Genomic DNA, 13294 nt, shown 5'->3' with positions numbered 1-13294 from the left:
TATGGTATGGATGTGAAACCAAAGCATCACCAACCTGAACTCCAACAGGTGAGGAGAGACACTAATGCATAAACAACCTTCAGATGATGAAACTGGGATCCTCTTTCTTTATTATTTCTTCCTCAATAACAACAAAGCCTCTTCATCATCCTCCTCATCCTCCTCTGCTGCAGCCCCGCGTGAACCCTCCGGTTGCATAATCTCTCTCGTGTCGCTCCGCTGCCGCAGTGAAGGGAAACCCAAAAAAAAGAAATCTCGTTACGTGTGCTCTCCCGCCTGTCCTTTTATGGTGCGGGGATACCCGTCGTCACCACCGGAAGTGGCCCATGTTTGGGCAGCTACGAAGCGGCGCTGCGGGAGGGAATCCCTCGCGCACGGCACCGACCAATGAGACCGTTAACGGGAGTTACCTAGGAGACGGAGGGTATAAAAACCGGAGAGCGCGAGGAAGCACCAAGCATCTCTCTGCACTAACGGGACTAACCGGAGCACACCGGGAGATAACGGGATTAATAACGGGAGTCCCCGACATTCGACTGATCAATCGAGTTCATCCAGCTCATCATTTTATAAACCGTCATGCTTCTGGAGCGCGAGGACAGCTGCTTCATGTCGGAGTTTGAGGACGCGTGCAGCGCGTGGGTGGACAGCGTGGGCTCGAGCCCCATCAGCGACGGAGCTGAGTCCGACGTGGGGTCACCTTTCTGCCAAGGTGTGTGCGTGTAATCAATCACAAATCGATATTTGATATTTATTCATGATGTGCATGTTTTTGTGCATAATGAGCTGCAGGTGTGAGGTTATACCTTCACACCTGCAAACAGTAACAGGTGGTTATTGATCAGCTGTTTTGCATATCGATCACAGTGATTATGCAACATTAATAACACCTTCTTCTTCTCTCCTTCAGTTTTCTCTCCGGGAACCGACGCCTCGGACTCTGATTTCTTCTCCGACTTCAGTGACTGCTCGTCGGACACACTCTCTCCATCTCTCGGCTACACCGGCAGCTTCTTCTCAGAGCCGGAGCCGGTGGTGAAGGCAGCACCGGCGGCAGCAGCGGAGCTGAGCAGCACCGCGGACGCGATCCTCAACATGATCACAGAGATCGTGGGGATCTGCACCGAGATGGAGCACGAGGACACATCCTCCTCTTCTCCCGCGCTCTGCGCTCCACCTGCGGATCTCAGCTCAGAGTCGAGCACCCCCCCTCCTCTTCCTCTTCCTCCCACGGTGGTGGTTTCACACCCGGTGGTTGTTAAAAGCGAGTTCGTGAGCTCCAGCTGCAGCAGCGGGTGCGCACACTCTTCGATGCCCGGGAATGATGCTTCGTACCCGTGCACCGCTGACTCTCTCCTCCCGCTCTCCGCTCTGGAGCAGCAACAGGTGGACGTGTCCGCTTTCCTCGACTCCCTGCTGAGCTCTGAGGCCGGCCAGGGCGACCTGAAGCCCGGCTGCGAGGTGAAGCAGGAGCCGCTGGGTCTGGAGGACTGGTTGAAGAGCCTGATGGTGCCGGTTACCGGGGGAGATTCCGGTAGCTACGTCATCGGCAGACCGGTGGTCAAGACGGAGCTCGAGCAGAGTTTCTCCCCCCCCCCTCTCCCCTCCACCCTGGACGTTCATCTCCTCTCCTCCCTCCTGCAGGGCGCGTTCCCGATAGTAAACATCGGCGGCGCGCACGCCGCGTGCGCCCCCAAGCTGTCGCGCGGCGGCAGGAGAGCTCCCGCCAAGAAGAACGGACTGAAAGAGAAACCCTACCCTTGCTCCGTGCAGGGGTGCGAGCGCCGCTTCTCGCGCTCGGACGAGCTGAACAGGCACGTGCGCATCCACACGGGACAGAAGCCCTTCCAGTGCACCATCTGCGCGCGCAGCTTCAGCCGCAGCGACCACCTGACCACGCACACGCGCACGCACACCGGGGAGAAGCCCTTCTCCTGCGACGTGTGCGGCAAGCGCTTCGCACGCAGCGACGAGAGGAAGAGGCACGGGCGCGTGCACGTCAAGCAGCAGCTGCGGGCGCAGATGATGGCCGCCTACTCCCTGGCCCTGAACGCGCCCGGCGTCTGAGCGCGCGCTCCCGTTGTTCCGATTTGGCTGCTGCAGGAGCGAAGTTCACGCTTCCGGATTTTGAACCGTCGACCGGTGACGCGTCAGAGAGAGACGTTTCCATGTGACGTCACACTGAGCAGGTGTTTAGACAGGTGACCTGGCCCACTCTCACGGCGCATGCGCGAGATGACAGTCCCGCTCGCAGGAGGGTGATGGTGGATTTAAAGAGTTCAGGTCTGAGTGTTCCGGTCTGATCCAGGACCAGCCGGTCCGCCTCCGGACCCCCATGGTGCACGAGACGCTCCTGGTGGTGGACTCTCTCTTAAAGGAGCTTTGTAAAAAACATACACTTTTTGGACTTTCGTTTCCTGCATGAGGACGTGAAGAACGTGAATGTGTGACGTCAGAATGTCGTGATGTTGCTGTTTTTTAATTCTATGAATATTTAATGACATATCTCTATTTTTATATCTATCTCTAGTGGTCTACCTCTTTGTGTCGCGCTGTTTTACAATACGAGAGAGAGAGATTGTATTTATGTATATATTTATAAGAGATAAAGAAGATTTATACGGAGGATCAACATGAAAACACGATGTCACTTTTCTACACCTCTGGTGCACTGATGCATTGTGGGAGGTTGTGTTCCCTTGTTATTTTGCATGGAGGATGCTGCTGTCAATAAAACAAATCTTCATCTTCATCTTCTTCACGCTCCTGACATTTTATAACAGGCTGCTGTTGCTGGGCAACAGACGTTGAAGGTTGCGTTGCCGTGGCAACAGCAACTTGGGAGTTTTCAAACCGGACATACAGGAAAGGCTTTTCAACATCCCATAATATATCTATAGATATATCTATATAGATATATCTATATATTTGTATATATAGATATATATATATAGATATATCTATATATATATATATATCTATATAGATATATAGATATATTATATATTTATATATATAGATATATTATATATTTATATATATAGATATATATATATAGCATCATCAGTAATCTGCTCACTGTAGTTTGTATTTTTTATCACACACTCACACTCACGCCTGTGGTCTAGTGCCCCCTAGTGGTCACCAGTCAGTACTACATCTCATGAGTGGTGGAATGTCACTAAAGTATTGTACTAAGTACAGTGTTGATGTACTTGTACTTTACTTGAATAACCAGCCAATAGACTATAAATAAATGTAACATACTGCAGATATTAAAGCAGATATTAAAACACATTTTACTGTACTTTACACTTTAAACATATTTAGCTGATAATACTTCTTCCATCAGATTAGTTAACAAGTAACTTTTATTCTATTCATCTTTTTGTCATTACTATTTATTATTATGATTATGATTATTATAATAATTATATATAAATATATATAACTAATTATATAGTATATAACAATAATAATATTATATAATTAGTTATATATATTTATATATTATTACTATCATTACCATTATTATTATTAAAAAGGAAGGAAAAAGTACTACAATATTGTGTAAATAATTTTGCTCAATTAAAAGAAAAGTTTAACATTTTTTTACTCAAGTAGAAATAAGATTACTTGTGTAAAATGTACTCCGAGTACACATTACTGTTACACATTAGTAAAAAGGTGTGTGTGTATACACATATACGTATATATATATACATATACACACATATATATACACTTATACATACACATATACATACACACACACACACACACACACACATATATATATATATACACGTATATATATATACACACACCTTTTTAAAGTAGAGGTACAAGAAGTAACTTTAAATGTAGTGAAGTTATACTTTAGATGAAAACTACTACAAGACAAGTACAATTACAGATGATCAAAAATGTAAGTTATGAACCAACATGCAGGTATTTTATCTATAAAACACAGGAAGTTATCAGGACTTAGTAAGTACAAGGACACAGTACTTACTAAGTACAAGTACATTACTCAAGCACTATACTGCAGCACAATACTGAGGTACTTGAACTTTCCATTTTCTGCTACTTTAAATTTTTTACTTTATTTATTGTTCAATAATAAAAACATACATTATTATTCTGCACAATGAGTACTTTTACTTTTGTTAATTTCAGTATATTTGATGTACTTTTACTGCAGTAAAACACAGATTACAGTACTTTTTACTTCACAGTATTTCTACTTCTGAATAGATGAATCTAAGCCCCGCCCTCTTCTGCTCCGCCATCACATCACAACTGGCACGTCACGCGGCTTTTTACGTCACCGGCTGCACGCCGCGAGGAGGGGGCGCGTGGGGCGGCGGTTGGATCTCCTTCACACACACACACACACACGAGGCAACGGCTGCACGCGACAGTCCAGTTCAGAATCGAGCGAACTGATCGATCCGCGCGAGGACGGAATGAGCTTCTTCAGCGGGAAAATAAAAACGGCTGAAACTGACCAACTGACGCAGCGTCACGTGCACGTGCACAGGTGAGAGTTGAGTTATTTACCCGGTAAAATCATGACGTATTAACCGTCTGAACGGCTTGTTAAACTATCCTATATTATTTTAATTTGTTTAAATGTGATTCAAGCTACAATAAGTACCGATTCTGCTCTTTAAGGTGGTTTAATGTTTGATTTAAAAACACTAAATTATCACAGAAATAATGTGTTACATTTAAATGTGGTCAGACTCTGGTGGTCAATTAAACTCAATTATTTACTAAACTGAAGACATTTTTATCTCACTTTTAAATCACAAATTAAAGGAGGAAGAAAATATTTGCTATATTATATGTAATAATATAATATATATATTATTACATATAATATATATATATATATTATATTACATCTCATAACATATATATTATAATATAAGATATATATTATATGATACGTAGTAAAGTAGATAAATTAAAATCATGATGACTAAAAAGCCTCGATCATTAAATTAAATTGTTCAGTAACCATGTGTAGCATTACTATAATAGCACAGCTCATTCAGCGGCTGGCTAGTTAGCTAGCTAACGTTAGCTTGCTAAATCCATGCTAACGTTACGGTAACGGAGACTACAGGGAGGAGAGCGCAGACGGCTGCTCAGGAGGCGTTAGGGTTAGCTAGGGTTAGCTTGGGTTAGCGCCGGCTAAATTCAAGTAGCTACAGTCCGTCTCCGATAGCTTGGCGTCCGCTCTCCTCCTGGCAGAGTGGTCTCTGAGTGAGGCAGAGGGACCGCGGGTGTTTAAATCTTGTCTCATTCTTAGTCTGATTAAACAGCAAATCCACCATATCGCTATTTTAGCTACGTTAGCTCTGGTGTTTGTTGATGCTACATCGAGGCGTTTGGTCACTAGTGTGAGGATACCCGACCCGAAACCAGGGTTTTAGTTCGGCCTACTTGACACAGTGCTTCAAGATCTCTTTTGTGGAAATAGCGTGTGAAAATAAATAAAATATGGACTTATATATAATATGCAGTAGAGCCAACCTGATCGCATTAAAGCGTATAAAAAGCACAACATCTAAAGGAAAGTCTGCGTGTCATGATAACACTTTATTTAATTTCACGACGTTTGATGTCTCGCCGTCTGGTTTAGGCAACAAAACCACTTGGTCAGGTTGAGGAAGAACATAAGCTGGGCTTAAAATAAGTACGAAATCTAGAGAAAATATTACTTAAGTACGGAAAACACGTCACAAACATCACTAGCGTAACTTAAAGCTAACTCAACAACACTTTAGGACACGTACAGTCAGTTTTCTGGTTATCTACATGGCATAAAAAATGATGCGTAAAAAGGAATAACGGCACTCTTATTGCTCGCTAAATGACGTACAAATTGTCGTATCTTTTATACACCACTCACTGAAACCAGGCTGCTAGCGTAGCTTAGCATAAAGACTGGAAACTGGTGGAAACATCTAGCATGGCTCCGTCTGAATGGGACAAAAATCTGCCTACAAGCAGCTCTAAATCTCTCTGGTTAGCATGTTATTTTTGTGAGCTATGTGCCGGATTTTGTCTTCCTTTGGACCGAGCTAAGCTAAGCGGCTACTGGTGGTAAACAAAGGACGCCAATGTGTTTGTTTCTAGTTCAAAAGTAGCTCCAGAAAACAGTGAAGTTAGTGTTCAACAGAATCCACGAGATAAACAGAGAGAGACCACACCCTCACATTTCTTTCTTCCTGCTCATCCATCCATCTTTAAATTCCTCTCACACACACACACACACACCATCATCATCGTGCATTTTCATATTTATATCCTGTGTCACACACACACACATGCAGTCAGTGGGGTGGAAGATGCATGCTTCACTTAGCGATTAGCCTCACACACACACACACACACGCCCTACAAATGTCAATCCAACAGGCGTGTCTGTGTGTGTGAGATATTCAAACATGTCTCGACACAACTGGCTCATCCAGGAAGTGTGACGAGTCAAAAACACACATTTTGCTGTTTTTAATCTACAGATTTCTCCCTCATTAAATCTTTATACCCCAAAATCAAATGTGTAGCACGCACACACACACACACACACACACACTGACCCAGATTTTATTCCTTCAGCACACACACACACACACACACACACACACACACACACACACTTCTAGTAACCCCAGTTACTTTCTCTTCTGCAGCGTTTCCATTGTTCCTGTTTTATCTTCCAGGTCTTGGAACATGTCTTCCTCCTCCTCCTCTTCCTCGGAGTTGCCCTACTTCTGCCCTCGCTGTGGCGACGGGTTCCGTTTCTCGTCCGTGCCTGAGCTCCGGGCTCACCTGGTCAGCCGACACACCTACGAGACGCTGCTGGTGCTGTCGCAGGTAATTCAGTCGATCAGGAAGTGGTGAGAAAAAATGTCCAAAGTGACGTCTGAAACACAAAGATATTCACTTTACCGCCATAACAAGCAAAGAAAAGCATCAACTCATCACATTTGAGGAGCTGGAATCAGAGATTTTTAAGTATTTCTTTGCTGTTTTAGAAGCTGCTCTGACTTCATCTCACGTTTCAGACTCGGGTCAGAAGCTCCAGATCCGGTGCTCTGCTCCCACTGCCCGGCCGAGCCGTACCCCAAATACAGAGCTCCTCTCTGGGCGTGGAGGCCCACAGCCTCCCCCTCCCTCTGGCCTGCCTGGATCTGGCCTCGTCGGCGGCCTCCGTCCAGCTGCTCAGGGAGATGTTCGGCTCTCCCGCGGGACGTCCCGAGGAGGACCCCTGCACCGCTCTGGAGCTGTTCCCTGGGTCGGGGCTCTCGGTCCGGGTCGGGCTGGAGGAGAGGCTGGGTCTGGGCCTGGATCTCAAAATCGCCCGGACGTTCGCGGAGGTGGAGGAGAGGGTGAACCGCCGCGTGGGTCGACTGAAGGCGGAGCTACAGAGGAGGGAGGCGGAGCTAGAGCGGGAGAGGCGTGGCGGCGAGCGACTGAAGAGCGAGAAGCAGGAAGTGGAGGAGAGGGCGACGCACCTGTCCAGACAGGTGAGGGTGACTTTAAACGTGGAGATATAAGAGATAAAGAAAGGTTTTAAACAGGGTTTGGTTGTTCTTATCTTCCAGGTCTCTGCTGCCACGGAGATGATGGAGCGACTCAAGAAAGATCTGGAAGGAAAAGACAGAGAGCTGAGTGAACGACAGCAGTCAGTGACTCTTTACATCTTCTGTGAATCCGCAGCAGTTAATTTGATTTGCAGCCATACAGACACACAAGAGAAACTAAACTAAACTCATCAAAACCATCTAGAGCTCCATCGATCACCAGCTCTACATAGTTATGCATCGCTCACAATAAAAAGCAATCCGGTGGTAGGTGTGTGTGTACATCCACGTGTTCACTGCAAACAGGAGCTGCCAATACATCATTCAGCTTGTTTTTAGTGGTGACAGTTTGCCTAAAATGTAAATAAATATAGGCAAAACCAAACAAGTGGTAGCCCACAGCATGTATCACTGGATCCATACTGTACTTCCTGTTTACATCCCTCACAACATTACAGGAACAGAAGTACTGAATGATATCTTTTATGTGATACGTTATGCAGCATGAAGACAGAAACAACACGATGCAGACTGAGGACACGTCATGTTCATTCTCATCACTGGAGACACACACACACACACACACACACACAGCTGCTGTTTGCTGTGATGATAAATGGAAGATGGCAGCAGCCCTGAGGGTGGGTGGGTGGGTGGGTGGGTGTGTGTGTGTGTGTGTGGGTGTGTGTGTGTGTGTGTGGTCAGTCACACGGTGTGTGTGGCTTCACGTTACATCTACATATTGTTGTTTTTAGCTAGCCGTCCTCTCTCTTCTGCTCTCCTCCCGCTAAAGTAAAACTAAAATGTGTTCAGAGAATTATTACGCCTCCACATAAGCTCCGCCCACAAAAGTACGTCATCATGTTCACCAATAGAAATGGGGTCTACACGTGTGTGTGTTTTAGGGAGATGGTGGGCATCGAGTGTTTCCTGAGAGAGACGGCAGAGAAAGAGGCCGAGGCTAAATCCAGACTGCAGGTGACCTCCAAAGATCTTCTATTGTCTTCTATTGTCGTCACACACCATCATATATCTCAGAGCAGTGAACTGAATGTGTTTTATTAATTCATCAGGTGTTCATAGAGACGTTGTTGGAACGAGCCGACCGTGCAGAGAGACAGTTACTGCTGCTCGGCTCACACACACATCACCACCACCACCGCTACACACACACCGACCCGTACGAGGGATACGCACCTGCACCGGGCCGAGGGGGGCGGAGCCTGGACGGCAGCACCGACGACGTTATCACCGACAAGATGCAGGGAACCATCGGCAACCGGGTGAGAAAAACAAAAAACAATAATTAAAGTAGATGCTCTTCCTGCTTCCTCCAACATCTCCTTCTTCTTCTTCGTCCTCCAGAGGAGTTACAGTGTCTCCGGCTCCTACCGGCTGGGAGAGCAGCTGTACAGCCACCATCACCACAGGTACCTGAACGCATCGCCTCAGGTACCTGAACGCATCGCCTCAGGTACCTGAACGCATCGCCTCAGGTACCTGAACGCATCGCCTCAGGTACCTGAACGCATCGCCTCAGCTACCTGAACGCATCGCCTCAGCTACCTGAACGCATCGCCTCAGGTACCTGAACGCATCGCCACAGGTACCTGAACGCATCGCCTCAGCTACCTGAACGCATCGCCTCAGCTACCTGAACGCATCGCCTCAGCTACCTGAACGCATCGCCTCAGGTCTGCTGAGTGATGTAACAACACAGTAACTGAACCATGTCCTCTCTCTCTGTCTCCCAGTGGACTGACTGGTCGTATGCGGACCTGGTCTCTAGGTTCAGGTGGGTGGGACGGCGAGGGGGGGCCAGTCCACCTCCATCAAGACCTCTACGATCCACCACCCTGGACCAGACGGGACCGAGAGAGACCGTGGTACGTAAAAGATCCACAGACCTGAATATTTAAGCTTATTTAGACAGAAACATCTCGACTATTATTGGATGGATGGTGATGAAAATGTGCTTCATTCCTCATTCTTCTCTTCCTGTGTTTCCAGGGTCGAGGATGGAGGATGTGGGAGAACGTGGAGCAAAAGAAACCGTCGGCACTACAGCACTGAAGAAGAGGAGGAGGAAGATGAAGAAGAGGAGGTGGAGGAAGAGGAGGAGGGATTCTGGAGCAGCGCTGAGTTGGGGAGGCTGGTCTTCGCCAGGACGCACACACCTGCTTCAGGTGAACTGCATCTCCGTGTAACTTTGTTTGCAATCACTTCCTGTGGCTCCTTCACAATAAAAGCCCAGATATTTTTTCCTCTGCAGAAGCCCCCCCCTCCTCCTCCTCCCGCCGCTCCACCCCCTCCCGTCGTCACGGCGACAGACAGCTGGAGGCGGAGTCCCTGAGGCTGAGGGCGGGGCTCTTCTGCGTGCTTCCTTATTTGGACGTGCGCTCGTTGCTGCTCGCCGCTGAGGTCTGCTCAGATTGGAGGTTCGTCGCCAGGCACCCGGCGGTTTGGACACACCTCCGTCTGGAGAACGCCAGAGTGTCCGCCGAGGTAGAGGAGCATCATCATCATCATTATATTTAAACACTAAATTCATTTAAATCAAGACATTATGATTCGTTATGAGTCACATGAGGCACAGAAATAAGTGCGTTGGTTGGGGACTATTTTCAGCGGCGGATGGATCCACATTCAGTGTGTTTCTCTGTGTGTGTGTGTGTGTGTGTGTGTGTGTGTGTGTGTGTGTGTGTGTAGTTCCTCACCACTCTGTCTCAGTGGTGCACTCAGACTCAGTCTGTGGTTCTGAACAACCTGAAGCCTCGAAGCAGACGAGCCGACGAGATGCGAGAGGATTACCACAAGAACACACGGTAACACAGAGCAGACAAACAGGACACTGAGGTGTGACAGCCTGAGAGGGAAAGTGCATTGTGGGTATTGTAGTTGACCTGCCTGTGTGTTTCCCGTCTCAGCGGCAGTGTGGAGCCGGGGGTGGAGTCCCTGCTGCGCTCAGCAGGGGGCAGTCTGCTCCACCTGTCTGTCTCTCAGTGTCCTCACATCCTCACTGACAGGACGCTGTGGCTCGCCAGCTGCTACAGCAGGAGCCTCCAGATCCTCACCTACAGGTGACTGTTGACCTGACTGTTACATGTCTGTTTATGTTTACCTGTCTGTTTACCTGTCTGTCTCTCTACCTGTCTGCTCCTGCAGGAGTTCATCCGATCCTCTCGGTCACGAGGTTCTCTGGGCCCTGGGTGCAGGCTGCAGGAACATCAGCAGCCTGCAGGTGGCTCCGGCTCACCCCTGGTGAGTAAACACAGACTAAAATATTCAATTATATTACTTTTAAACTCATCCATCATTTCATTACTTCTCTCTTTCAGTCAACAACCCACTCGTTTTGGAAACCGTTGCCTGCAGACGATTGGTCGATGCTGGCCACACCTCCACTCTCTCAGTGTGGGCGGGGCCGGCTGTGGGACTCAGGGATTGGCTGCTTTGGGTGAGCATGTTTTTTGGACGTTTTGGTGCAACGACCTTTGTAATAAAAACATAACTGGACGTTGCCAAACCTAAATAGTAAACAAATGTGTTTTTGATTCTTGGTTGTGTGTTTGCAGTGCATACCTGTGCTCACCTGCAGGTGTTGGAGTTGGAGCGTGTTGCCGACCTCGGCCTGCAGGCGGCGACAGAGCTGTGTAAAGCAGGACTGAAAAGTCTGGAGACGCTGATCCTGACTCACACACCTGTCAGCGGTCAGGCCATCCTCCACTTCCACAGTGAGACACTTACTGTTATTGTTATTAATATTAGTTAGTTATATAAGTTATACAACTTAAATGATGTATCAATGTGTCTCTGCAGGTATGTGTGGTAACATCAGATCTATAATGGTCGAGGTCGCTGTGTCGGATTACTTTGAAGAGCCGGACACTCAGGAAGCTCAACATCTGTTTGGAGAAATCCTCAACACACTAAAGGTGAGAGAGACAAGTTAAATCCTGCTCTCTGATTGGCTGATTAAAACCACAACACCATCACTTTCTCATTCCCGACAAAGCAACAACGTCACTCTCTCGTTGGCTACAAAGCAACAACGTCACTCTCTCGTTGGCTACAAAGCAACAACGTCACTCTCTAGTTGGCTACAAAGCAACAATGTCACTCTCTCATTGGCTACAAAGCAACAACGTCACTCTCTAGTTGGCTACAAAGCAACAACGTCACTCTCTAGTTGGCTACAAAGCAACAACGTCACTCTCTCGTTGGCTACAAAGCAACAACGTCACTCTCTCGTTGGCTACAAAGCAACAACGTCACTCTCTCATTGGCTACAAAGTAAGGAGACTCAGACTACCATTACGTTTTATTACGACTGGTTTACTGACGGTGTGTTTTTGTTCCTCAGGTTCTCCAGAAACGTCCCGGACTGAGTGACGTCCTGCAGGTCAAAGCTGAAGGACTCAGCTGACCTCAGCACACACACACACACACACACACACACACACACACACACACACACACAAACCTTTTAAGGTGGAAGTGTAAAGTTAAAAGGAAAACTCCAACACACTACAGGAAAACCAAAACCTTCTCTAAACACTTTACACAAACTTTATCTCACCTAAATGTGTCACAAACTCTTTTTCTACCAGTTAAGTCTTTTTTTTATAATGAACATTCTATAATGTCAAAACTCCTTTGTTTTTGACAATACTGTAAGAAAAACCTTGATTATTATTGGTCTATTTTTGACAGAACCTGAACCTCAGCAAAGCCTTTATTCTCCCGAACAAATCCACTTTAACCCTAAAGCTCTTTCCTTGTTGATAAAGTTACAGCTTTACTCCCCTTAAAACAAAAGAAAATATTATTCCTCCTTTACTTTTATTTATCTTCTCTTCAGGCTTTAAGAAGAGAACAATGTTAAAATCCTCATTCTACCTTAAAAACGTACTTCTTTTAGTCGTAGAAAACCTTTATTATTACCTTGACATTCAATTAACACTAAAAACAAGCACAAGCACACAGACGCACGAATATATTTGCACATTGACTCACACACCAAAGACACCAATCAATCAATCAAAGACACCAATCAATCAATCAATCAACCAACCAACCAACCAACCAACCAACCAACCAACCAACCAACCAACCAGATGTGTTGGGAGTTGTTGATGAAAGAATAAATCCATCATGTGTCTTTCAACATCTTTATGACTCTTAAAGGTGCTACATGTTTCATTTTAACATCAATAAATCATTTTCTCCTCAGTTTTTACTTTTGTGTGATTAATAAACCACCTACTGTTATTACAGACACCTGAACTCACCACAGACTGTCCTACTGTTATTAGACACCTGAACTCACCACAGACTGTCCTACTGTTATTACAGACACCTGAACTCACCACAGACTGTCCTACTGTTATTACAGACACATGAACTCACCACAGACTGTCCTACTGTTATTACAGACACCTGAACTAACCACAGACTGTCCTACTGTTATTACAGACACCTGAACTAACCACAGACTGCCCTACTGTTATTACAGACACCTGAACTCACCACAGACTGTCCTACTGTTATTACAGACACATGAACTCACCACAGACTGTCCTACTGTTATTAGACACCTGAACTAACCAGACTGTCCTACTGTTATTACAGACACCTGAACTCACCACAGACTGTCCTACTGTTATTACAGACACCTGAACTCACCACAGACT

General features: G+C 46.3%; 2 protein-coding genes across 2 annotated transcripts; both read left to right on the top strand.

Annotated features, from left to right (window-relative positions):
* The first annotated feature begins 477 nt into the window (after positions 1 to 477).
* On the top strand, positions 478 to 2872 carry LOC116400937 (early growth response protein 4-like). Its single transcript, XM_031879051.1, has 2 exons — positions 478 to 712; positions 911 to 2872. Exons 1-2 carry the CDS (start codon positions 580 to 582, stop codon positions 2065 to 2067), a joined length of 1290 nt encoding a protein of 429 aa, XP_031734911.1. The 5' UTR covers positions 478 to 579; the 3' UTR covers positions 2068 to 2872.
* Positions 2873 to 4382: 1510 nt separating this feature from the next.
* LOC116400946 (F-box only protein 41-like) lies at positions 4383 to 12689 on the top strand. The gene is made up of 17 exons (XM_031879062.1): positions 4383 to 4543; positions 6738 to 6891; positions 7083 to 7544; positions 7623 to 7702; positions 8507 to 8579; positions 8675 to 8884; positions 8967 to 9031; positions 9356 to 9487; positions 9612 to 9787; positions 9874 to 10106; positions 10311 to 10426; positions 10529 to 10681; positions 10767 to 10862; positions 10940 to 11058; positions 11177 to 11335; positions 11421 to 11536; positions 11965 to 12689. Exons 1-17 carry the CDS (start codon positions 4470 to 4472, stop codon positions 12025 to 12027), a joined length of 2481 nt encoding a protein of 826 aa, XP_031734922.1. The 5' UTR covers positions 4383 to 4469; the 3' UTR covers positions 12028 to 12689.
* Positions 12690 to 13294: the final 605 nt, after the last annotated feature.

Source organism: Anarrhichthys ocellatus, unplaced genomic scaffold, assembly GCF_004355925.1.
Source record: "Anarrhichthys ocellatus isolate YVR2014 unplaced genomic scaffold, GSC_Weel_1.0 scaffold221, whole genome shotgun sequence".
Lineage (NCBI taxonomy): Eukaryota > Metazoa > Chordata > Actinopteri > Perciformes > Anarhichadidae > Anarrhichthys > Anarrhichthys ocellatus.
Note: the sequence above shows the minus strand (reverse complement) of the source record. Positions and strands in the feature narration are given on the sequence as shown.

Excerpts from the sequence above, each read along its gene's own strand:
- LOC116400937 (XM_031879051.1), top strand. The coding sequence starts at position 580 with ATGCTTCTGGAGCGCGAGGACAGCTGCTTCATGTCGGAGTTTGAGGAC. Across the intron at positions 713-910 it reads GGGGTCACCTTTCTGCCAAG|TTTTCTCTCCGGGAACCGAC; the intron begins GTGTGTGCGTGT and ends TCTCTCCTTCAG.
- LOC116400946 (XM_031879062.1), top strand. The coding sequence starts at position 4,470 with ATGAGCTTCTTCAGCGGGAAAATAAAAACGGCTGAAACTGACCAACTG. Across the intron at positions 9,788-9,873 it reads GACGCACACACCTGCTTCAG|AAGCCCCCCCCTCCTCCTCC; the intron begins GTGAACTGCATC and ends TTTCCTCTGCAG. Across the intron at positions 10,863-10,939 it reads GTGGCTCCGGCTCACCCCTG|TCAACAACCCACTCGTTTTG; the intron begins GTGAGTAAACAC and ends TCTCTCTTTCAG.